Genomic DNA, 27,236 nt, shown 5'->3' on the forward strand with positions numbered 1-27,236 from the left:
GACATGGGGAAAAGACATGGACACTACAATTAATATTTGAGCCCTTTGTCTAATCTCCACAGTGCCATCAGACAGCCATGTCTGGCTAATATGAGGCTTTGATTTAGATTTTTTTCCCTTCTTTTTATTGTGGTGTGTGGCACTCAGGGGCTAGAATTAAATCTTGTGCATTTGCTCAAGCACTTCCTCATATATTGAGCTGACTGGACTGCAGTGCAAGAAAAGAAGTCATGTTTTATGAGTACATGTGCAAATTCTGACTTCTGGCTTAGTGGATTAGCTCCCTCATATGATTTCTGGGGAGGTGAGAGCTGTTATAGCTGGAGGAGAACTGACTGCAGTCTGAGGAGAAAAGGGAACACACAGACACGCACATATCCAAGACCCTACATCACTTCAGATGTCTTGCTTCACAGACAGAGAGAAAATAAACGCCCAACTCAAGTTTGTGTCTGTGTTTGTTGTAGGGATGAGACAACAACAGATCTGTGTGAGAGAAAAGGGACACAGAGAGATTTAACCTCAATTATCCTTATGAGCAGAGACATTTTATGAGAGGCTGTGAGTAATGCTCTAACTGTCCACTGGATTGGAATAATATCTCCTGGAGCAGGCCTCCCAAAACCCCTAGAAAATCCAAAATACAAAGGACTGCAATCCTACAGACACCTGAGGTCACTTTGCTGCATGCAGCTGGCAGGAAACTTTCTGATTCAATCCAGTGTTCCATTTAAAGATACAGAGGTCTCACACATTAGGTCTGAAGTGGAAACTGAGGAATCATGGCATGAATCAATACATGTTGTCAAAGAAAAAAAACCTTGAACAAATTAAAATAGGAGTTTTGCCATATATATATATATGCTTTATGTTCTGGAAACTGATCTAAAAATGTTGATGACTCATCCAGCAATATGCAACTTTGTCCAATCAAATGCTCTTTATATTGACAATGTACCTTCACTTAACAGTAACATGTTGGAATGATTTATATATTTCTGTTGTAACACATATCCTCAAATATCTCAAATGATGGCTAAATAGTAATAAATAGATCATTTATCACAGCTTAATTTTGTGCTTAAGTTCCAGCACTCACACATTTTATCTCATGGCGGCTATGTGATACAATATATAAATAAACTCTTTTAACTAGAAAAAAATCCATACAAACCATACAAGGATCTAATTAATTTTAATTTAATTTCATCTGTAAAGTATGTAATAAATTGGCATGTAGTAATTAGCTTGAGTGTATAGGAACAATAATATTCTGGAACTAATCTTGCTGTGTCTTCTGGGAAACAATATCCGCCACTCTGAGACAGGCTGTCCTTCAGAGCTGCTCAAATCAATCCTGACATTAACCATTTAAATAAAGAATCACAGAGTAAGATAACCTGACAGTGAAAGGTGACTCTGCATGCTAATCTTACAAACTGAATTCACTTGTTACAAAATAAATCTTATCTTAATATATTTTCAAAAAGGACAGGCAATGCAATATTCTTAATAAAATGAAGAGTAATATTAGAATGAGCTATGAAATTTTGGTCGGTCAGATCACTTCCTCTTGCCCCCACTCTTACGTCCACTTGACTGGACCGCAGTAGGGTTTTTCTCTAGCTCAACCTTTTCGACTGTTTCCATAGGTGGCTCTTCCGTTTTCTTATGTGACTGCTCCTTTAGGATGCGGGAACAGAATGCCTCACGAGCCTGCAGCATCTTTTGCCGATATACATCCATTGAGTCCTATAACAGGCAATCAAATGTTTTTTTTTCTAATGACTCCTCTGCTATTGTACAAATACCAACAATAAAAACAATGAATTTGTGTGGTGTAAATCTGCATTTATAGTATCGACACGTCACAAACCTGAAAGCCAATGTAAGTCTCTAGCTGTCGTTTCATCATTTCCTTGCGTGCAATTTTTTCCTGTTTACGCTGTTCCAGAATATTGTCCCAGATCAGGCGGAAACTTTGGAACTTCTCAGAGCGTTCCCTCCTCTGCTCCTCCTCCAACACTTCATCCTTCAGACGAGGCTGCGACAAAGACTTCCTTCAAACAAAGAGTGAAACAATGAGAGAAAGAGAAGATCATATGCATTACCATTCAAAACTATGGGGTTGGTTTTTTTTTTAAGAAATTAATCCTTTTTTTAAGCAAGGAGGCTTTTCAACGTTGATAATCATAATAAATGTTTTCTAAGTACAAAATCAGCATTAGAATGATATCTGAATTCATGTGAGTAATTCAGCTTTGCCATCACAGGAATTAATTACATTTTAAAATGTATTAAAATATAAAATAAAGTATAAAACAGTTATTTCAAATTGTGATGTCACAATATTATTACTGTAATTTTGATTAAATAGATGCTTCCTTGATTAACAAAAACTTATTTTTTTATATTGTTGACCCCAAACTTTTGAACTTAATATAATATAATATAACAGTGGTACCTGATAAATGGCGTAAAATCAATATAATTTTTGTCAGTGTTCTGTATGAATTCTCCACTCTGTTGGGGCTGAGGTTGATTGTCTATAAAATACAAACATTGAAAATATTAGGCCCGTGTAATATGCCCCTATAAAACTGTTTAAAACAATCTGGTTGTGTGTATCTTTGTGTGTAACCTGTTTCAGCTATGACAGGCTCTTTACTCTCCGCACGTTCTTGCAACTCTTTGAGATAGCGCAGCCGGGTCTGATGAGCCTTCAAAACAAACTAATCAGATACCCATGCAGGATTGTTTGAGCACAGAGAGCAGATTTACTTCTACCTTTCCAGTTATGTGGTACCTTTGCTGCTCTGCCGGGCTCAGCTGCTTCCCAGGCCAGTTTCATGGCTCTGATCTCCTCTAGTTTCTCAGTATCTTTCTTCACCTCTATACCTCCTGCCTCACTGTGGTCACTCACCACACGCAGGGTCCAGTGGGGCTTACTCTCATCCAAACTCTGCACACACAAATAAACAAGACATTTATAGTACTGTTCAAAATTTGGGGTCGGTAAGATGTTTTTTTTTATTATTATTTAAAAGGAGTCTCTTAAACACCACTTATTTGATCAAAAATAGAGTAAAATTAGTAATATTGTAAAATATTATTTCAATTTAAAGTAACCAAATATATTTTAAAATTAAATGTATTCCTCTGATGGCAAAGCTGAATTTTCAGTAGCCATTACTCCAGTCTTCGGTGTCACATGATCCTTCGGAAATCATTTTAATATGCCATTTTGGTGCTCTACTATTATCAACGCTGAGAACAGTTGCTTAATAATTTTGTGGAAACCATGCTACATTTTTTTCAGAAATGTAAAGTTCAAAAGAACAGCATTTATTTGAAATAGAAATCTTTTTAACAGTATAATCAACTTTACTGTTACTTTTGATTAATTTACTTGCTGAATCAAAACAAAAACTATATAAATATTTAAAAAACACTGACCTCAAACTTTTGAATGGTAGTGTATACTTATAACTCATCCTTTTAAAAATTTGAAAATATAACGTCTCTTTCTTACATTTCTGACAAAGAGACACTGTATCAGAGCTTAACCGGAAAAGTCCTCAAATGTATAAATTTAAACATTATATCTTAGGAGAATATGGGGGCGAATGATTTAAACATATGGTGGGATTCGATACTGACATTAAAATACATGCACAGACACACACATATACTGTACTGACTTGCTCCATAATGGAGCTTGACTTAGATGTTAGTTTATCTTTGTCCTTGTCTCGTTCCTTGGCCTTTTGGGTTGATTTGGGAGCAGATTTCTGGGCCTCTTTGTTTTGTTGGTCTGTACCCAAAGGCGTAGATGGGCTATCCAAAATATCCCCAAACACTGCCAAAGAGAAATAGATATCAAACAGATAAGATGATACAGAATGAAAAAAAAGTACAGAGGTCTTCAATCAAAAGTGAGCCAAAAGTATCTCTATAAAATAAAATTAATGATAAAATGGCTTTTATTCTGAATACATGATTAACACATTTAAATTCAAGATTTATTTTTGTAAATATAAGGCATGTCATTTGTCAATATTTATATTAACAAGGAAGTTCATATTCATAAGTCAATTTGAGTCATTTTATAATAACTACAAAATTAGTACTTATATATTTTATAAAATGTTTATAAGAAGTAAATTTATATTAATAAGCAAACCATTTCCACAAAAATAACACTTAAAACCTTTAAAGTAAAGTGTTTTATTCAAAGCATCCTGAGACTTTTAGAAATGTAAATACAGATGTAGATCCTGCTAGATGGCAGTGTTGCTCTATTTAAAAAACAGAACTAAATCTCTTTCACCTTCTTCAGTTATTCTATGTGTAAGAGTACATCCTACTGGATAGTTTACTTAGGGCACCCTCAGTATCCATAAAGACACCATCACAGAACCCTGATCACTGATTTAATCACACTGTGCTCTCTTGACAGCACAGTGTTACCAACATGTCACTTAGTCTCAGCTCACTCTTTGTATATCCCAACTCACTGAGAATATGAGACTGAACCAGTATAACAGAGAGCTATTTTGGGTGTTTGAGTGTGGATTGTCAACTGCTCATTAACAATTATGCTTAGATTAAATGTAAAATAGTGTCATTAGCAGGGATGTGATTTGTACTTCATTTAAGAGATGTTTCATGTTTAAAAATGAACATTAATCCATTTTATATATATATATATATATATATATATAAAATGGATATATATGATATGTGAATACAACAAAACCCTGCACAAATATCAGACACAGGGCATTGGAAATAAGCATAGAGGTCATTCCAGCCGGAAGCCCAAAGGGCGGCCATACTGCATGCCTTCTATATGTGCCTAATGAACATCCGGCAGAGTTCAGTGCACTGGGCCTGGTTCCCATGTGCATTTATTGATTGGTGTGTGGTAACTTTTCAGGGTGGCTCCTGCTCCACTGAGAGCCACTCAACTGGGTTAATTCAATTCTCTTTCCTACAGAAATACTTCCCAGGGCACCAGAGGCCAAGAGCCAACTTCATTTGACTTCCCATTGACCCATTTACACAAGCTTATCAGGAAATGAAACGAGAGGCACGTGTGGATTGTGACGCACATGCTTGCGAATGTACAGTGAGCACACGTGGATCTACACACACTCACACCAGTGATAAAAGCCCAATCCGAGGCATTTAACTACCTAGATTCAGTTTAATTATGGATTCACAATAAAAAAAAAAAACTAAAAAAACAAGGAATACATTTAATATCAAGGGATCTGGAGGACAAAAGAATCTTAATATTATTACTGGAGCCAGGCCATCATGCAAACTAGTTCATCTCCACTACCACTTCACAATACACAAGCATCCAATAGACTAGCTCTCTCTTTTCCTCTCCCTGCATCTCAATCCTTTCCATTTCCATTTCTATGAGCTTCCTGCTTATTAATTTTTCCTCAATAAAATCAAGGTTGTTTTCAGCTCTTCCACTGAGCTGACCCACAGCAAATGACCTTATGTCACCCATCCAAGGGCAAAGCAAATCGCATCTCCCTATTTACCACAAACAGATGAATTTAGTAGGCTTCCATTATATTTTTGACGGCCAGCTCTCAGTTAATCAAAAGAAGCACAGGTGGGATGAGAGTCAGCCTATTCAGTATGCTTCAGACTGAATGAGAAAACATGAGCAGAGATTCAAATCACATACAGCCAGATGAGTCTGGGACAAGGATTACAAAAAATTTATAAATAAATAAAAATCTATTACGAAGACAAAAACAAGCAATGAAAAAAGCTTTAATTAAAGATAAATAAGTTATATTAAAAAATATAAAAAAAAAAAAACAAGAGTTTAAAACTATTAATGTTAACTGCTAATGGTAATCAAAACTGAATGGAATGGCAGACAAAATGATAATTGTTTCATTTAATTAATTTTTCCAAGCCTGGCTTCTACTACAAAAATAAAAATAAAAATAAACAAAAACAAGCAGTGATAAATGCTTTCAATAAAGATAAAAAAAATTATATTTAAAAAAATAAATAAATAAATAAAAACAAGAGTTTTAAATTCTTAATGTTAACCGCTAACAGCAATCAAAACTAATTAGAATGGCAGATAAAATTACTTCAATTATTAATGCAATTAATTTTTCCAAGCCTGGCTTCTACTACTAAAAAACACCAAAAAAACAACAACAAGATTTTAGAATCTTGTTTTGCTGATACAAACAACATCAAAAACATGAGATTCGTTGGCATGAACCTCACAAACTTCAGCAGGCAGTTGTTTGCCAAACTGAGCGGATGCAGTCTGAATCATCAGGGCTGGATCAACCAGCAAAGGCACATCTTTAGCACATTTCGCTGTCAAAAAGTACTGCAGTGTCCTGTATTGCTGTGCTTTGGTAAAACGAGACAGAGTCCAGTCTTTAAGGTAATTTGGTACTATTTTATGATGCCTTCTTATAAAGTGTTGTGTCTGTCATCGTTTCTGTCATTGGTCCAATTTGTGTTGCTGTTATAATCAATGAAAACTAAATAGAAATGTAAAAATGAATCACTAAAATTTTAATCAATGAAGGACAATATGCGTGTCCAATACACTGCATTATTCACTTGACATCTTCTGTATGACTGACCGTACCTCTCATTTCATTGCGCTCTATGTCTCTGAGTTTCTGGATGAAGGAGGAGAGAGCTTCATCTAAAGGCCAGCTCTCCTGTAACACCTCCGCCTGTATATAATACTTATGAAACTGAAGACACATACACACAATTATAAAACATCAGAAAGAAATTTCAGTGAATGAACATAAAGGGCATGTAAACTATACAAGATCATCAATTCAAAAACAAACGGACTGATTTCAATATATATACAATCAGAAAAATAGTTTATTCTTTCTTAGAACTTTGCAACTAGAAGTTCAGATGCTACCACACACACACACTAAAGTGACAGCAGAAGATGTCTGTGGTGACAGGTACCAGTGTGTCTGTAGGGTGCTGGTCACTCCCTTCCTTTCCTCCGCCCCCTCCTGTCACTCTCCCTTCTGCTGTAAGGCTGCCCTGATCCTGCCTCGCCCCCGCCTGGGCCACAGAACCGCCTGCAACAATACACGCACACACACACACACACAGACAGACACAAATGAACACCCTATAAATATACTCTAGAGCTGGCAGAGTCAGGCTGTAGCTAAGTAACTGAGACAGTGACTTTATAAAGTGAATATGTGTTAAGACAAAATGTGGAGTGGGTGGACAAGAACACTTGGACTAAAGGAAAAGAAAGGGGTACAAACTATACCTTAGTTTTTGTGAGTCTAAAGGAACATCACAGTGTTTGGGTGACAGACTATATGTGATTTGTTCGAAATGCGTAAATGCGTCCGTTTAAAAATGCCTACAGTGGCCCCAAAGTTATTAAAATTACTGAAAACTGACAGTAAGTGTATCAATATTCTTCTTAGTTTTATCTATGGATTATAATTAATTTCAAGTTTAAGTTGATCAATTAATAATTACTGTTCATATCTATTTCTTTATTATTTATAATCTAAAAAAAAACAAATGTGTAGAATGCAATGACATTCATACCATTAAGTGTTTAAATTTTCCAATTACTTTTTGGGGCCACTATAAATATACTACCCTTAAAAATTATTTGTTTATATTTATTTGAAAGAAATACTTTTATTCATAAAGGATTCATTCAATTGAGGCAGTAAAGACATTTAATTTGACAAAAAAATAGCGTGTTTAGCAGCATCTTGCACGATACAGCGTTTTAAAAACATAAATGAAATTAAAAAGCTTAAATTTAAAAAAAAAAAAAAAACATCTTGACATTTGCGATTTTCCCCATACCACTGCCCACATCTTGAATTTTCAAAGCAAAAACGCATCTTGTTTGATTGGCCCCAAAGAGACAAAATACTAAAAATTTCTTTCAAAGTTCCAAAATTATAATGTATAGACAGACAGACAGACATGGACAGGGACAGACATGTTCAAGTCATGTCGGATAGATCATATTCACGAGCTGAACGTGAATATGATCATATTCACGAGCTGAACGCACATGAACACCACCACAAAGGGACAGTTTTACTAACACCTTGCGCCAGCGCAAACTGTCTTTTGGCGTTAAAACTGTACTGTCAGGTTTTACTAAAGACACGCAGTGACGAATTAGCACTGAACAGGCGTGGACACAGTTATTTTTGCACCTGACCTTATTGAATATGCATTTGTAGGGGTTTCCCTTACAGACGCAAAAGTTATTGGAGGAGAGTGTTCAAATGAATCACGCAATGCATTTTAATAACGTTTGTGCTTGTCAAATTACTGGCATTTGTGCCATTATTTAATGCCTCAAAAAAGCACGTCTTAAACTATTTTGCACTTGAAATGGCTGCAATTATTGTTGCTAGGAGGAGGCCACAGAGAGTTCCTGGTAGAAGGGAGAGGATTTTTTCCACACGTATCAATTTATAACGAAGCGATAGACAGACAGACAGACAGACAGATAGATGTATATGTGGTGTGTGTGTGTGCACAAACCATTGCTGGCTAAGAAGCAGTAGACTGGAATGATGGCATGCCCTTTGCCCTGACTGCTGGCGACTTCTTTCTCATGGTCTAGGATACTGAGTTTAATGTAAACGTCTGATTTTGAAGTCTGAAACTGCACAGTAGCACTGTGATCACTGGAGACTTTTACAACATGCCTGGCAGAAAGCACACACACACACACACACAGTTTAGATCAGTCTTGATGCAACAACTGATTGTCCAGCTCTGTAGTTCTTACAATATAACTTCAACGTAATATATTTATATAAAAGCTGTTATTTAGTACGCTTTATGCATGTACCTGCAGATGATGTCCTTTTGATTAAGGATGTAGTAACCTTTCAACTCTTTTACAGAAAAGTTATTGCTTGGTGTGTCTCTGGCCAGCTGTGGCAGGGGTTCCCGACAGCCAATTAGACGCATTCGCCATTTTCCTCCAATCACAGGCGTGTCTCCAATCTGCGCCTCAGCAACAAATGTATAACCATCCTATGGAGTGTGAAACAGAAGACATACAATATAGAAAATGAATGTATACATAAAAAAAAAACAGAGTCGTTCCATTGACAGAGACAAACCTTGTTTGGGGTGTATATGTATGGCTCCACCCTGTTAAAGACTTTGGGTATCTCCTCTAAAGTGTCATTATTGATGACATGCACAATACATACAGGAAGAGGGGAGAAGATCTTAGGAACAAGCAGAATGTTCTTAGGAAAATGAAACACCTCCCTGGAAATGAGAATAGACAAGAAAAATCGCTTAAGCGTAAGGATTAGAAATAGCTTAAGAATACAAGCAAACTTTGAGTTCAAAGTTTGTATTTCTTAATAAAAATATATATTTTTTAGTAAACTATTGGTTTGCTAAAAGTGTAAAATGAGCGTCCTGACCTGAAGATCAGAATCCAGGAGTTCGCCACCTCTGGTACGGGCACTGAATAGTCAGTGAATGTTATTCTGTTGCACTCATCCTCACCACAGGGGTACAGCTCTGCTATTCCTTCACCATTAGCAACCATGTGTCTACCAGAAATGTACACTTAGTACTGGATAAAGATTCAAGCAGACAAAACCCGCCTATGACACCCAGATTGTCAGAGTCGACTAGGTTAAGGCTACAAGCACTGGGAGAAGATACCACCCACCCACTGAGCCCAGACACATGCCACATTCACCCCCCAGGCCAGAGGTCACTCTCTACATACCCTCCCCACATCTAAAGCCAGGCACACAGACAGTAAACAGCAGATGGTACCACCGAGAGACACAATGGAGAGAAATGATTCTTTAAAATGAATAATTCACCTCAGTAAAGATACAGCATGTTTCTCTAGATCGGATTCCATGGGAGCCCACATCTCTTGCAGAGTTTTAGCGACGCTCAGATTTTCCTTGGTGCCTAAGAACACACAAACAAACATGAATACACCGTAATAAGCACTCATAAACACCCACAACGTTCACCTTGGAGCTGTGAAACTGGATTGGATAACATGGTTAGATTTGGCCCAGTTTTAGATTAAAAGATGATGCAGAAAAGCCTCTGTGACAGATAAATGAACTCAAAAAAATCTCAATCCCTCTGCTTCTATAATGCCAATCATTTTACCAGCCAGGTCTGGCTTTGTTCATTGAAATATTCTCTCCTCTCACATAAAATGATATTTATTATATCTGCCCCATCTACTGCCAAATGAGTGCTAGAAAGAATAAATGCCCCTAAAATGAAATTAATTTCATACTGACAGGTAGGAGACAAACCGTTCTGAGGCTCATTTGTGAATGAAAGTTGTAATGACAGAAACACTTTCAGAAAGATATAGAGAACGACATCAGCCAAGAAGAAGATACAATGTCACCTTGTACCAGCTCCCACCTGGCTGTGCAGATAAAACATATATTTAAAAAACTTTTTTTTTTTTTTGCACAACTAGACCATTAATCAAATTTTGCCATTTTTTTCGTTAGCCAGAAACAAATATATTATATATATATCATTATATATATTATATATCTAGTTGAGATATATTATATATTATACAGTATATCTCAACTAGTCGTTTTATTTTGTTTTATTTCAGGTGATCGCTGTTGTGGATATGAACACAAACTGCACTGCAATAATTCCCAAAATGTAACTTGTGAGGAAAAATGACTAAGTCTGTAAACAGAACAGAATTGGACACACTGGTGACTGATACAAAGAGGAGAGCACAGACGCACCACCAGACAAATCACTGTCCCAGGACAGAGCAAGAATGATGCTCGAAATATTGGAAGTACTGAATTAAGGCTGGGGGTTTATATGAATGTTTTTCTGAAGGAAACAGTTTTTGTTTTGTGCAGGTATGTTTTATGAAGCATAATTTCACAAAGCTAAAGCCATACCATTCTGTATTGGCCTTAAATCTTGAAATTACACTAATTTAAATAAAGTAAAAAAAAACTGCTCATACTATATGTATGTCGCATCTATGTTTGTCTCTAATTTCAAATGGCTACTAATATTTTTATTAAAGGCCGGTTCAGCCTGTAATAGAGTGCAAGATGTTTACTTGGTAGTTCATTCTTTCTTGTCTCTTGCTTAAAAAATGGCAGTCGAAATCATCCCATTTGCTCGATAAAAAAAAAATTGTAATCAGCCTTGGAAAAACATGATCAGTCCATCCCTACTTCTGAAGTCTATTGAATATAGTTCTGTTCAACTGTGTGTGACTGCTGGATCTACACTGTAATTTTCAAACAATAAATGAGTTGTTTGAGATAAATAGAGCTTAATGAGCAATACTAGGATCTTTAGAGACTGCTTGCATGTTTTGATTCTTTGAGCTTCCCGGATGCTATTGCTTCCTGAAATATACATTATCTTGCTCAGTAAGATTCTGCTCCTTCTTTTATCCTTCCTCTCACACTTTCCCTTCATCCTTTCTGATACTGCTGCATTTTTCTTTCTTTCTCACTTTCTCTCGGCCACTCTCCCTGTCACTCATGTTGTCTGGCTGGGGATGGAGTGGTGCTTGGAGGTATGGAGCCAGATGGAGAGGTGTGTTATTCTCTCTGCTGTCATACTCGCTTAGAATGACTGGCAGCTTCATTGATAAGTATGAGCTCCAGGGCCTTGCAGCTCTCTCTCTCTCACGAACATAAAAACCCACAGAACAGATGTCAGACATAACTGACCACGAGAGCAAAGGTATGAATCAGATCGCAAAGACAATTGGCATAAATTATTGAATATAGTGTCTCCAGTCTTCCATTTCTACCAGGTATCATTATATCTATTTCAGGAGAAGCTGGACTTTACCTGGTCTTGCTGCAGTGAGGATCTCTCTGACTAGGTATCCTTTCCAACCTGCCTGCAACACTGTAGCTGCCTGCATTTCTTTGTCTGTGGCCTGTCTGCCATTCCAACGCTCTGGAGTGTCATCTTTTACAGTGAGAAAACATAAAGTCAGGATGAGCCACATTCTATAATAGGTCTAAACCCAAAGAGAGACTCTGTTAGCCCTACATTCACCTGATCGTGCATCCAAGGCTTTATCATTGCTGCCATGTGGTAATGGGTCTCCTGTCAGAGTCTGTACCGCAAACAGCTCCTCAGAGGTCAGTTTCCGCCCCAGAGCAGAGCAAAACATATGATACATAGCTTCAATGAATACCTGTATGGGACAAAAATTAGTATATAAATATGTATGAAACCAATAGTCAGTCAGTCAGTGCCATGCTCGGTGGTACAGTGCTATGAACATTAGTGATCTGATGAGTCATGAAGAGCTCAATTTCAAATTCTGAAAGAGCACATATTTTATTAATTAAATAATGAAGGTGTTTCTGTGGCTGTTAAATTCAAAAGGAAATGCAAAATAGTTTGTTCAAACACAATCGATTGGTCTCATAGTGGTCTAGCATAGGGTGCAAGAGTCCGTCCCATTGCACCAGGCCTGTGTATAACCCACCCTTTGTTGCTGTATGCCTACACCATGGGTATTCTCAAGTTCTTTGGTGGCTGATGGTAGTTCCTCTGGATCTGAGAAGCAGCTGATCACTCGACCCAGGGCTCTCATGATCATTACAGCCTGCTCACAGAACCTCAGACTCTCCTTGTCAATTCAGAAGAGAAACAAAGCACAACAACTGAGATTTTTTTGTCATATGGTTGCTGGTATAAAAAAACTGATACACTGACCAGTGGCAGGACTAATGGATTAATTGACTAGTCAATGCAACTTCGAGCAAATGTGACCCTGGACCACAAAACCAGTCATAAGGGTAAATTTTTTGAAATTGAGATTTATACATCTGAATAAATAAGCTTTCCATTGATGTATGGTTTGTTAGGATAGGACAATATTTGGCTGAGATACAACTATTTGAAAAGCTGGAATCTGAGGGTGCAAAAAAAATCTAATTAATGAGGAAATATCCTTTAAAGTTGTCCAAATGAAGTTCTTAACAATGCATATTAATAATCAAAAATTAAGTTTTGATATATTTACGGTAGGAAATTTACAAAATATCTATTTTTTGCATAAAAGAAAAATGTATCATTTTGACCCATACATGTATTTTTGGCTATTGCTACAAATATACCCGTGTGATTTATGACTGGTTTTGTTGTCAAGGGTGACAAATGTGTGTGTTAATGTGTGCATGCCTTGTCAAGGTGTGGCATAACAGTCTCATCATCACCAAACACAAAAGGAGACATGCTGAATAGATGTAGGTGGACTGCCAATGAAGCACTTGTGTGCACATGAAGAACATGACGCCTAGTAAGAAAAAAACAGCTGATTAGAAATTTTATAGTGTTTTTTAATAGACATTGGTCTGTAGTGTTAAACTGAAAAAAATGTATATAATAAGTTGATCTAATTTTAATCAAATAAACTGCCAGATCTATATGAACTTACATCTATTTTTATAGTCATGCCTTCACACTTACAACCAGGAGTAAATGCTTATGCTATTGAAATCATTTACAGCATCTAATATGTGATCATATGCAGTGTTAGGGAGTAAGTAGTTACATGTAACGGAATTACGTAATTTAATTACAAAATAAAAGTAATTGTAATCAGTTACAGTTACTGAGAAAAAAAGTGTAATTAAATTACAGTTACTTATGAAAATGTTAAGGATTACACATCTGATTTTTTTCACACACACACTCCCAAGTGTGGGACTTAATTGATTTCTTTCAGAAATTGCAGTGACTGCTCTAAAATATGAAACACCAATGTTTCGGAAGTTTATAACATGCTTATCTGATAACTCTTATATTTCCTATATGGGTTTATGTATATGCTTTATTTTTTTAAGATTAACTTTTTTTTTCTAAGGGATTGTTTAGATTCCAGTTTTCCTGTCATAGCTGTGCAAAGATTTGATTTCAAAAACAGTATCATAGCTATAAGTTATAAGTTTTAAATCTGTATTTAACCTCAGCATGATTTTAAAGTAAGTCTGATTTTGTGGTGGCTGTGCTTCAAAGGGGACATCGGATGCGTATTTTCCACAAGGCGGTATGATTCATTAGGGTCTTCTTGAAATGGTTTCAGTGGTCGTGTAAAACAACACCCTTTTTACCTTGTCAAAAACATCTGTTCACAGTGACTCATTTCGGTGCATATCTCTTTACATGCTAATGAGCACTGCTCACCCCGCCCCTCTCTTCTGTGAAAGTGATCCATCCTTGAATTTTAACTTTTTAACAAAACCTGCCTTGAATTGTCCCTCATTCAGAAAACAGTCTGGAGTAAAATGATTTGCGCAGCCAGGTATAAATGAATTTAGTGAAAGTGAAGTGAAATGACGTGTGGCCAAGTATGGTGACCTATACTCGGAATTTGTGCTCTACATTTAACCCATCCAAGTGCACACACACAGTTATGAACACACACACACACACACACACACACGGCACCCAGGGAGCAGTTGGGGGTTTGGTGCCTTGGTCAAGGGTCTCACCTCAGTCATGGTATTGAGGGTGGAGAGAGCGCTGGTTATTCACTCCAAAATCAAAATGGCTTGATAATTGAGACTGTTTAGGTTTTTGGGGGATTAAAAAAGCAGTGAATTTCTATCATTGTAGGGTGGTTGTGTCCACAAGCTGATAAGACACATTTATATACAAATGAAGATATTTTTCATCCAGTGTCTCCTTTAAAATTAAAATATTATAATCTTAATTCAAGTGATGAAAGATTTCGAAAGTCTGACAGTAATCAATGTTGAGCACTACTGTAAGCTTATCCCTGCCTGGTTAACATGCCTGAAAATGATTAACAGTTGAAATCATTAGAAATTTAGAAAAGTAATCAAGTGTAATCAGCTACATTAATAAAGTAATTGTTAATGTAGTTACACTACTTATTACATTTTAAGTGGGGTAACTTGTAATCTGTAACCTATTGCATTCCCAAAGTAACCTTCCCAACACTGATCATATGTGATCATATGACTAAGAGTAAAGCACATATGGCCCATTAAGACTGAGCTAGCAAAGTCGCAAAATACTCCTAATTCATAACTTTAAATTAGAAGACTGATTTGCAAGATCATGCACTGTTACTAGTGATGATGTAGGGATTTCGTACATGTATTTGTAGTCAGCAAAATCTCCTTATGCTTATAAAAGCTATTATTACAATTTCAACTGAAGTTGCTCTTACGCCTTTTAAGCACCCTCATAAACCCCCACGAAACTGGACCAGCTCTGCAATGACATATTAGCTTTACATAATTTGTCGACAGAAATCAGATTTCTCAACACCGAGGAGTATTAGGTGGAGAAAGAGGGAGAGAGAACAAAGGAAAGAGAGAGCCTTTTGGTTACATTCTTTTTTTCTGAATGTATGATCCTCAAAAAACTATTCAGATGTGCCTACACTTGGCCCTCCCCTTCCCTCAGTATGACCTCTGAATGTAGGCTTCCAGCTTTTAGGCCACTATGCTGCTAGAAATAGCAGACTGGGTCATATCTCTCTCTCTTTCTGTATCTCAGCCCATCTTCTTATCTCTCTCTTCTGTTCTGGGCTCCTAAGAGAGAGCGCAATGCATTACATGAACCTTGGTAGTGATGTTGAGAGCTTTTTTTTGGATTTGAACAACTGCAATAGTTCACATTACAGTGTCAACTGTCACAGCACTGATATCAATCTGTTTTTCAATTTCGTAATATAAATAGCTGAATATATATTACGTGTATATTTAAATAAGAATATATAACATACATATAGATATATATATATACACTCACCTAAAGGATTATTAGGAACACCATACTAATACTGTGTTTGACAGAACTGCCTTAATTCTACGTGGCATTGATTCAACAAGGTGCTGAAAGCATTCTTTAGAAATGTTGGCCCATATTGATAGGATAGCATCTTGCAGTTGATGGAGATTTGTGGGATGCACATCCAGGGCACGAAGCTCCCGTTCCACCACATCCCAAAGATGCTCTATTGGGTTGAGATCTGGTGACTGTGGGGGCCATTTTAGTACAGTGAACTCATTGTCATGTTCAAGAAACCAATTTGAAATGATTCGAGCTTTGCGACATGGTGCATTATCCTGCTGGAAGTAGCATCAGAGGATGGGTACATGGTGGTCATAAAGGGATGGACATGGTCAGAAACAATGCTCAGGTAGGCCGTGGCATTTAAACGATGCCCAATTGGCACTAAGGGGCCTAAAGTGTGCCAAGAAAACATCCCCCACACCATTACACCACCACCACCAGCCTGCACAGTGGTAACAAGGCATGATGGATCCATGTTCTCATTCTGTTTACGCCAAATTCTGACTCTACCATCTGAATGTCTCAACAGAAATCAAGACACATCAGACCAGGCAACATTTTTCCAGTCCAATTTTGGTGAGCTTGTGCAAATTGTAGCCTCTTTTTCCTATTTGTAGTGGAGATGAGTGGTACCCGGTGGGGTCTTCTGCTGTTGTAGCCCATCCGCCTCAAGGTTGTGCGTGTTGTGGCATCACAAATGCTTTGCTGCATACCTCGGTTGTAACGAGTGGTTATTTCAGTCAAAGTTGCTCTTCTATCAGCTTGAATCAGTCGGCCCATTCTCCTCTGACCTCTAGCATCAACAAGGCATTTTCGCCCACAGGACTGCCGCATACTGGATGTTTTTCCCTTTTCACACCATTCTTTGTAAACCCTAGAAATGGTTGTGCGTGCAAATCCCAGTAACTGAGCAGATTGTGAAATACTCAGACCGGCCCGTCTGGCACCAACAACCATGCCACGCTCAAAATAGCTTAAATCACCTTTCTTTCCCATTCTGACATTCAGTTTGGAGTTCAGGAGATTGTCTTGACCAGGACCACACCCCTAAATGCATTGAAGCAACTGCCATGTGATTGGTTGATTAGATAATTGCATTAATGAGAAATTGAACAGGTGTTCCTAATAATCCTTTAGGTGAGTGTATATACACCATAATATTTATCAATATATTATATAGCAAAAGATATTAACATGAATCACTGTATGATTTAAAAATGCTCCAAATAGCACACTGAGCTCCAACTGATGCAAGAACATCTGACATAATATTTTATATGGACGGTAATGAGGCTGTATTTGCAATGGCGAAGGTCCTAGATCACTTAGATCACTTCCAAAGCTGGAATGGAGTTTTTGTCTACTAAAAGTCTTTTGGAAAATGTTTTGTCAGCTGAACAATTAACATGTTGTTAAACAACAGTACAATCCATTGAACACACTGTACTTCCAATCCTAACAGCCTTATATTCATTGCTGTCAAAAAATAAATATGGTGCTAACCTTACTAATATCTATTATATATTGACCTAAAATAGTGTAGTAATTTCTTTTTATTATTTTTAAATTATTTTAAATTTAAATTATTATTTTTCTTTTTATTCATTGTTTTTTTTTATTCAACTTGTTTTAAATAAATGCTGTTACTTGAACTCCAAATCAATTATATTAGAATCATATATGAAATCATATTAGAATGATTTCTGAATGATCATGTGACACATGAATCTAGAGTAATGGGTGCTGAAAATTTGGCAATTCTGGTGATATATTTACCCTGGAGGAAGAGAAAGCAACGCAGCTTTACTAGCAGTAGTTTGAATCTGCACCACAGGGAGTTCCGAGACTATGCTCTTCCATGAGAAAGGCTTAGCTATTAGAGAACCAGGCCTGGCTGATGACTCCTTTTCTGTACACAAAACAGAACCACACTTTAGACAGGATCCTTGTTCTTGTAAACAGACAAACCGGGTGTGTGCAGTATGTCTATCTGTCCTTACTCTCTTCCACACTGTCTCCCCAGTGCACCAAAGCTGAGAAACCAATGACAATTTCTGTAGGTAACAGGCTATCTACAAACAGGAAGTGAGTACTTTTCCCATCTGCAGACTGAGAGAAGCAAGAACAATGGACAGAATGGAACAGCATCAGCACACGCCTTATTAATGCGTTTCGGTTTTGTATGCATCTCAGGAGAAAATAGAACACACACACACACACACCATTACATAAACTCACACTCACAGTAATTACCAAATATTAAATCAAACCACATGTTCTCAGTGGATAAGGTTTGAAAAAAAGTCCAGCTCACCAGCATTACAGTAAAATAGGGAAAGAAGAGCAAAAACAGCATGGTTATCAAAAACCTCCCATTGTGTTTATGTGTGTGTGTGTGTACCTGTGTGTGAACAATTGCAGTTGAATCAGGTTGTCTAGCATGAGCGGACACAGAGTGGGTGGAGGCCACAGCGTTGGACAATGCAGCAGCAGACAGCCGAGAGGAGATGGAGTTCTAAGAGAGAATTGAGTCACTTTCATGTTCTTTCCTAACACAGCACATCCCTCCCACCACAGATACCATAATTATACCAAGCACAATTATAAATGGCACAACAACAGGTTATATTAGGTGTTTTTATGATAATGCATTCTGAATGTCATAGATACACCCATTGAGGAAGCAAATTACAGTTACCACAGCTACAGACTCATGGGGAATATTAAGAGTAATAGGGAAGCATTTGTTAAATTTAGATTTTTTTTATCCATTAAGCAAACTGTTGTGTTTGGGTTTTTTTTCCAGCAAGGGGCAGATTAAATTGATCGAAAGTGACAGTAAAGACACTTATAATGCCAAAATATATCCATTTCAAATAAATGTTGTTCTCTTGAAGTTTCTATTTGTTGGTTGATTCTGAAAAAAGTGCATCACATATATTAAGCAGCACAAATATTTTTAACTGATGTTGATGTCGTTACTTTAATGATGTAATTACAATTAAATGGAGCCCCACATGTAAAAAAAATATGAATATTTATTAGTTTCAGTATACACTAGTAAAAATCTTACTATATTACATTTAATATTAAGTTTGTCTTTTCCTTCAAAAACCTACCTTAAAGTGTGATGTCTTACACTGACGTGCATAAGTATCTGGCTTATGAAAAACCAACAGCGTCCTGCAAAACACATGATTATTAGAATATTGTAGCCTACAGCTTAATAGTAATTTAAGAGCATGAAGAGTTAATTTGACAAAATAGCAAAGGATTAGCATAATATGGCTTAGGCTATTGTTGGATATGATTGACCCTTACTGGAAGCATTTAGTGAAGTTGTGCAGGTCCACCCAAATCTCCAGCAGCGGGGGTTTGTCTGATGCTAATGCATCCTGGGACAGAAGCAATGCACCGCTGGACTCTTTGGCTGTCTGTAGCCTCTCCTTATCTTTTCCATCTGTCTCTTTGTCAGGGCCTGAAGTTGACTTCACTTCTTCCGTATCTTGAAGATTGAAAAAAAAAAAATGTTATACAATAGTCTATTACAAAACAAGTACGCAATGCTAGTAGGAATACACATTAGTGACCTTGCCTTTTTCAGTGCTGAAATAGTAAGGCCATATTACAATATCAAGTAACCAAGTCTTAAAGTGATTTGTAATTTTCTAAGGAGATGTTTGAAATGAGATTATCTAAATAAACATTGAGAAATACTATATTAGCATTGCTACTACATACAAAAAAAGCTTAACGTTTTTTACAGCCCTTTCAAACAACTATGGAAATATGTACAGTAAAATAACATTGTATTGACAATCTTGCTCATTTAGCATTATATAGTTATCAATATAGGACCTAACAATGGGAATTAGGTGTGCACTCTTGGGGAAACTACTGAAATTTAAAGTTGCAATGAAACAGAAGTAGCAACAGATATTTTCTTCTGTATTATGATGTGTGTCCAAGTGAAACCAATCATTTGAAAGAAAAAAGTAGGGCAGGGACTTGGTACTATATATCGTTGTTGATTGGATAGAGGCAGACTTACAATTTACGCATAGATAATCTGTCAATTATCTGTCAATAAGACAAATAACATGCATTTAGAAAATTAGATAATTTTTCATTTCATGTCAACTGTAAAAATTTTAAACTTCAAGCAAGCAACTACTTTGAGAATAAAAATGAAACATTCTAAACCAGCATAAAACAGTTTTCTAGGATAGATTAGCTTTTCATGAAGATGCCATGATTGACTCAGTGGTACCAATCAGCAAAGCTCATTTAGCTAGTCATGCACTGTATAAAATTTATAAACGCTCTTTTATTGGTGTCACTCAATTCATTATGCCAGTTTTGAGAATACTGTTATACATTGCAGCTTGAAGTCATTACACGGAGCGTGCTGTGCTGACGTATTAGACCATGATAATATAGGTGCTGTAGCAAAGCCATTCACTCCATTTACTTATCCACAGGTGTTACTAAGCAACACACTGGGCTCTCTGGGAAAGCACATAATTGGCCTGTCGTGATGAGGGGCGAGTGCATGATCATGATCACAGAGATAGAGATGATGCCATGGGTCTATGTGTGTGTGTTTGCATCTGTGTTTGTGCTGATGAAAAGAAGATGGATTGGATGGGGGAAGAGAGGGATAAACCAGAAATTGTGCAGAGAAATTGTAAATAGTGCAATTGTGAAGGCAGCCAGCTATCATATCATTACAGCAGCTATTAGCCTCACTGCTCTGATGGCTAAACAATGACTTGAGGGAGATAAGTGAGACGAATTAACGTCTGCCTTTACAAATTCATTCTTTTCACTTCACTTTCATTGTATTGCACATTGTTCCAGAAGCACTCAATTGAAAATGAGTAATGCTTTCCCAATCTTCCAACTGAAAAAAAAACACTTATAAATGATGGCATGGATTATTTGAATAAAAATATTTAGCTTGAAGTGTTTCCAGGTCAGCTTTCAATCTCAAAATTACTGCGATACGTAACATGTATAACTGGGGAATATGAGCATTAAACATATACGCTATGTGTTTGAGTGACAGGGTGGACTGAGCTGTGGCATTGCTTACGGAGACACATCTCACCGTTGGCGATGCTGTCGTCCTTTTTCTTGTCCTCTGCTGTTACCTGGGGGGAAATGGAGGGATAAAAAGTGCACAGGGTGAGCTGAGAGAGACATGGCAGAAGAGGGCAGAGGAAAGAAGTGGAGACAGAGGACGTCCACATTCATCCAGTCAGCATGCGCTGAGCCCGTTTGGCTTCCAGAAGCCGATGAGAAATCCTCTAATCTGACATCTGGACTCCCACCAGAAAGGGTTTTCTCCTTCAATTAACTGCTCACAGGAAAACGAGTGCCATAAACATTAAGGGCACTCGGATGGTGACAGGATTAGGGGACACGGGATTTGATTAGCACGTCAGTCTTTACTTGCTAATTGAGACACCTTTTTGTAAAACTATTCGAATGTGAGTTTTTTTTAACCTTGTAAGTAAGCCGGTGTGATGCCATGGGAACAATACAGCTGTAGGCCTTAGAAAATTGTCCAATGTGCTTTTTCCCCCCATGACTGAACCCAACCTCGTGTCACTTAGAAAGCCTTTTAAAGCCTGAGGAGTCGTCCGACTGTGCAATTTAAATGTGGAGGACAATTAGAGGCTCTCTCTACGCCACATCTAACGAACGACAGCGCCAGTGATTCAGAGATAGACTGTGACTCACCAAGGATCTGAGGTGAGGAGAAGGGGAGAGTGGAATGGAGGAAGAGAGAAGAGAAGAGAAGAGAAGAGAAGAGAAGAGAAGAGAAGAGAAGAGAAGAGAAGAGAAGAGAAGAGAAGAGAAGAGAAGAGAAGAGAACCAGCAGTCCAGCAATTTAAATGCAATTTTTTAATATGGTAGTAAACACTTCAGGGTGCATTCCACACATTACTGTAATAAACTAGCTCCTGTTCATACCTAATTCAGCTGACAACATTATCAGAAACTCAATATAGGTCTAAAATATATCAGGTGATCTCAACCAAAAAAGAAAACCATATTCTTTCTTCTCTCTGTGGAACATAGAAGAAGATATTCTGAGAAATGTCTCGGTGCTTTGTCAGTGGGCTCCAATGTTTGGTTCCAATGTTCTTCAAAATATCTTCTTTTGTGTTCCTCACGCGAAAGAAAGTCATACAGTTTTAGAATGACATGAGGGTGAGTAAATTATAACAAGCATTTTTTTTTTACTGTCCTCATTAACTCAACCTCATGTTGTTCCAAACCCCTGAAACAAATGATAAAATGAACATTTTGTCACTCAAGCTTCAAAAAGAACATGAAAAGCACCAATAGTACTTCTCTCATTAACACTCTTAAGGAGAATTATGCCATAGTGCTGGGGGGGACACTTTGTGTTTGTTTGTTTTAGTTTATACGGAAGCCCGTTTCCACCACTCAGTATATATAAAAAAGGTAATTGTGATTTTTGCGATCTCATAATAATGACTTTTTTTCTTGCAATTGCATTTAGCAATTTTTGCTTATTTTCAGAACTGCATGATATAAAGTCACAATTGTGTGACTTTTTTCTCAGAATTACAAGTTCATATCCTGCAATTCTGACTTTATAACACAGAATTGTGAGTTATAAAGTCAGAATTGTGAGAAATAAACTTCCAGTCGTAAGAAAATTTGCAAGAAATTAGCAATCGCAATTCTGACATTATAACTCGCAACTGCAAGTTTATATCACGCAATTCTGAGAAACAAAAAGTTAGAATTGAGAGACATAAACTCACAATTGTGAGAAAAAAAGTCTGAATTGAGAGTTTGTATCTCGCAATTCTGACTTTTTTCTCGTAATTGTAAGTTTATATCTCGCAATTCTGACTTTTTATCTCACAACTGTGCGTTTATATCACGCAATTCTGAGAAAAACATCAGAAATGGGAGATATAAACTCGCAATTGTGAGATAAAAAGTTGCAATTACTTTTTTGTTATTTTTATTTCCATGGCGGAAATGGGCTTCCATAAGTTTAAGTAATTTAAGGACTTAGAACTTATTTTAGCTAGTTGCTAAGGAAACATCTCTAATTTTAGGTTTTTATAAGTTTATGGCCCGGTTCACAAACACGGCTTAGTTTAAGCCAGGACTAGGCCTTAGTTAAATTAAGATATTTAAGCAACTTTTACAAAAATGCCTTAGAAGAAAACATTACAGGTGTGCATCTTGACACAGAACAATAACACTGACATATTTTAAGATATGTCAGAGCAAGATATTTTCAGTTGAGACAGCTCAAACATGCATTTTAGTCTGGGACTAGATTAAGCCTTGTCTGTGAAACCGGGGGTAAGAGTAGGTTTTTAGAAGTTTAAGTTCTTTATTTCAAGTAACAAATGTTAATGAAAAGAAAAATGGAAAAGAGAGGCCAGTATAAATAGTGAGTCAAATTTTGTGTTCCACAGAAGGTCAGAGCCACTGTAAATAATGTAAGTAATAGACATTAATGATTTTATTTTTGGGTGAACTATTCCTGTAAGGGTACATCAATTCAGTTATATCCCACAGGCACATGCACACACGGCCACTTATCTTACAAACTACATGGAAGCTGTCTCAGTCCGATCTAAGCTGAACCCCTTGTGAGACATCCACTCTGATGACTGACAGGGTAATTGTGCTGCTTTTTATATCATTCCGAGGACATGACCTGTCCTTTTATGCAACGAGGCACGCGTGTTTTACCATTCTCTCTCTCTTATTCTCTATCTCTCTAATACTGGATCTGCCAGAGGCGCTCTCTTGATTAGGGAGACAGGCAGAATGACATTGGAGCTGGAAAGAGAGAGGCGTTAGAGGATGTCATAGCCTCAGCCTCCCGGTCACCAGTCGCAATACAGCCAGAAAGCAGAACATTTTGATGCACACTGTTTGTACAGATGGCATAAACTGAAACACACTGCCACAGAGCACACAGCGCAACCCCTGTAGTACAGTCATACCCTCGACAGCATCTGTTCAGAGAGAGCAGTCACCATTCATATGACATAAAATACTGTTCAAAAGTTTGGGTTTGTAAGATTTGTAAGATAAAGAAATGCATACTTTAATTTAGCAAGAATGCATTAATTTGATCAAAAGTGAAAGACATTTATAATGTTACAAAATTTCAATTTTAAATAAAAGCTATTATTTTGAACTTTCTGTTTTTCAAAATATCTGAAAATATTTAAAAACAAAACAGCAGAACTCTTTTCAACATTAATGCCACTAATGTTTTGTGTGCACCAAATCAGCATATTAAAAATAATTTAAAGGACAATGATTTTGAAAAACACTGAAGTCTGCAGTAATAATTTATATTTTAAAATATATTACAATAGAAACAGTTAGTTTAAATTGTAATAATATTTCACAATATTACTGTTTTTTTTGTATTTTAATCAAATAAATGCAGCATTGATGAGTATAGGAGACTTTTTTTTAAAAACAGTAAAAAAAAAAAAAAAATTACTGACCCCAGACTTTTAAACGGTGGTGCACCAATCACATAATAGTTTAAGAAAACATATCCATTTCTTTCAGAGATACCTGGGTGGTTTCAGTGGTGTCCAGTGCATTTAGGCTGCTCTGAGTAATGTCATTCTTAGTGTGGTCATCTTCACTATCATCCATTTCAGAGAAGGAGGTCAGATTAGAATTATATCCATGCCTCTTTACACCACCCTGCTCCCTAAACACACACACAAACACTGTATTTAATTACAAGCATTACTATCTTGTGTTTATATCCTAGAAAAACATCAAACAAAAGCACCACTTCCTGAGGTTAAGCAAAAATGTGTCATACTCTAAAGAGTTTCAGGCTACTTAAGTGTTACTGAATACTGTCTTGTGCTCAAGAGCAGTACAATGAGAACCTCGACACAGTCTCTGTCCCTGTTTGACTCTCCCACACAACCAATTACTGCTTTTAGCACACACTGTGCTAATGTACTCACACGTGCAACTGAATACCTGGAAATAAAACAAAGCTCATATTCAGACACTCTAAATAATTCATGCCTGGTGGGTAGCAGGCATGCCATTTGGTTCAGTTTTGACATGACAGACCAAAACTTTTCCATTAGGTTCCTGCTTCCTGTTGGCGGATCTGAGAAATTGTGGATTGATTGATATGAAAAAGTACTCATTACCACCTGGCGTACAGAGAAATGGACACATACATACTATATGCATACATACATACAGTACATGAACTGCTTGGCAGTAGATTCACTACTGTCCAGAATCAGAACTGGCGAGTCCTGATTTGCACGTACATCAATTTTGTGTCAGTTCTTTCGAATGACTCAGTCACAAACCAGTTTTCAATTCAATCTTATGGTTTTAAATGAGGTTTAAAATATAGTAAAGTTTTGTTTCATGTTTGCTGAATGAATCAGAAAAATGATTATAAAGATTTTGAGATTTTGTTTCCCTCACATAATAGAAAGCCCAACACTTTTGGAACAACATGAGTTTTCATTTTTAGGTGAACTATTCCTTTAAGCTTCACCACACACACACAGTGTTTCTGGTTGTCCTCCCCTATATTAACTTCTGGAAACTATACCTGGAAAGGCATCCTATGATTTGCCAGCAATAAAGGTGTTTATTAGGTTAAACACCTGCATGAGCAGCTTGTAAATGTTTCTGTACTGCAAGTAAATACATCTCTAAAGAATAGTTTTCAGCTTAGCTTGGCTATTTTTGCTGTAATGTAATTGGTAGCGCAGTCTGCAGTACAAACAAACACACACACACACACAAACACACACAGCTTACATGTCATGTGCAGCCATAGTCATGAGTTTGAAGTTGATAAAGGGGGTGGAAACTTCAACGAACTTCTCTGGCTTCTGAACAGGGGGTTCTAAATAGCAAAAGCATAGTTTGATCCAAGCAGATCAATTATGTATCATCATTTTTAAATATTATTATATGAATATCATAATATATATAAAAATAATTACATGAGAAAGTAAAACATACACACACAAAAACACATATCTTACCCTTGGGTTCATCAGTAATATTAGTCTGTTTGCGGGGCCTGATGAGTTTCCATTGAGGAACTGGGGAAGGTTTAGGAGGGGCCACCAGGGGGCAGTCTCGAGTGCAGGTGAGCAGCACAGGGTGACTGAAGAGCTGAGAGAGCCCATACTGCCTCAGACTCTCAGACGAATCAGCCTGGAGAACAAACCACCCACCATGATCATAGATTATAGAAGAGAGACTTAATAACGGATTAGACAGTCAGGCCCAGCACTAATCCAAACGGAGCCAAATATTGCTTAAGACTGAGGGAGGGAGAGTACCATTTGGGGCAGGTTTGCACATTAATGAGCTTTAGGTAAATGCTCGTGGAGGCATCATATCAAACAAACTGGGTGGGGCTACCATTTTAAAACTAATATGTCGAATGAGCACATCACATAGGTGTTCCAATTTTCATGCTATTCAATAATAATATAATATAATATATCATTCAAATGTTTGGGCTCAGTAAGATTTGATAGTTTTAGTTTTTTAGTTATTCTCACCAAGGCTGCATTTTTTTTTTTTTATCACAAATAGAGTGAAAACACAAATACTGTAAAATACTATTACAATATTTTTAGTCATTACTCCAGTCTTTAGTGCCATATAATCATTTAGAATTCAGTTCTAATATAGTGATTTTTTTCAGAGAGAGAATATTTAATGAAAAAGTTCAAAATAACATAATTTATTCGAAACAAAAATCTTTAAAATCTCTAAAAATATGTATTTTCTGTCACTTTTGATCAATTTAATGCATCCATGTTAGACAGAAGTATGGACTTCACTAAATCACTAACCTTCAAATTGTAAAAGGTAGTCTATATTCTACGGATTGAAAAAGATGTGCTTACCATCTTTGTAAGCACTGAGGTTCTATTCTCCATCAGATGCAAGGGTTGGTAACTGGCACACACTACCATCTGAGAAAGAGGACCAGTGGCTAAATCAGAAAGAAAGACAGAGAAAGAGCGTTTGTGAAAAGGACTAAAAGAAGCATACATGAAAGAGGTGTCATTTCTACTTTATATGCACGAAAAACTTTGCAGGCCTGCACGAAAAACTTTGCAGGCCCGCAAAATCTAAGCTGAACTTTTTTCCCGTCGTCAGGCTTCTGTCTCTTTAATACTTAAAGTATAATGAAATGAATGAAGTGCAGTCTATTTTGAATAAGAGGAAGAGAGAATGAGTGGATAGATCAAGGCATGAGTTTCAAAGACAAAGGCGTGAACAGCGGAGAGGGCACTGTAAACTGT

General features: G+C 36.9%; 1 protein-coding gene across 1 annotated transcript; it reads right to left on the reverse strand.

Moving 5' to 3' along the window:
* Positions 1 to 926: 926 nt before the first annotated feature.
* Positions 927 to 26,903, reverse strand: adgb (androglobin; the record flags this gene model as incomplete). Its single annotated transcript, XM_079376491.1, has 27 exons — positions 927 to 1,752; positions 1,877 to 2,060; positions 2,465 to 2,546; positions 2,642 to 2,720; positions 2,807 to 2,962; positions 3,702 to 3,859; positions 6,650 to 6,761; positions 6,994 to 7,112; positions 8,572 to 8,738; positions 8,885 to 9,072; positions 9,162 to 9,315; positions 9,477 to 9,608; positions 9,891 to 9,984; positions 11,890 to 12,012; positions 12,103 to 12,244; positions 12,542 to 12,685; positions 13,240 to 13,354; positions 17,665 to 17,797; positions 17,889 to 17,997; positions 18,290 to 18,403; positions 19,008 to 19,071; positions 19,210 to 19,393; positions 20,999 to 21,041; positions 24,490 to 24,631; positions 25,726 to 25,813; positions 25,956 to 26,130; positions 26,835 to 26,903. 27 exons carry the CDS (start codon positions 26,901 to 26,903, stop codon positions 1,564 to 1,566), a joined length of 3,459 nt encoding a protein of 1,152 aa, XP_079232617.1. The 3' UTR covers positions 927 to 1,563.
* Positions 26,904 to 27,236: the final 333 nt, after the last annotated feature.

This window comes from Barbus barbus, assembly GCF_936440315.1.
Source record: "Barbus barbus genome assembly, chromosome: 24".
In the NCBI taxonomy this organism is placed as follows: Eukaryota; Metazoa; Chordata; class Actinopteri; order Cypriniformes; family Cyprinidae; genus Barbus; species Barbus barbus.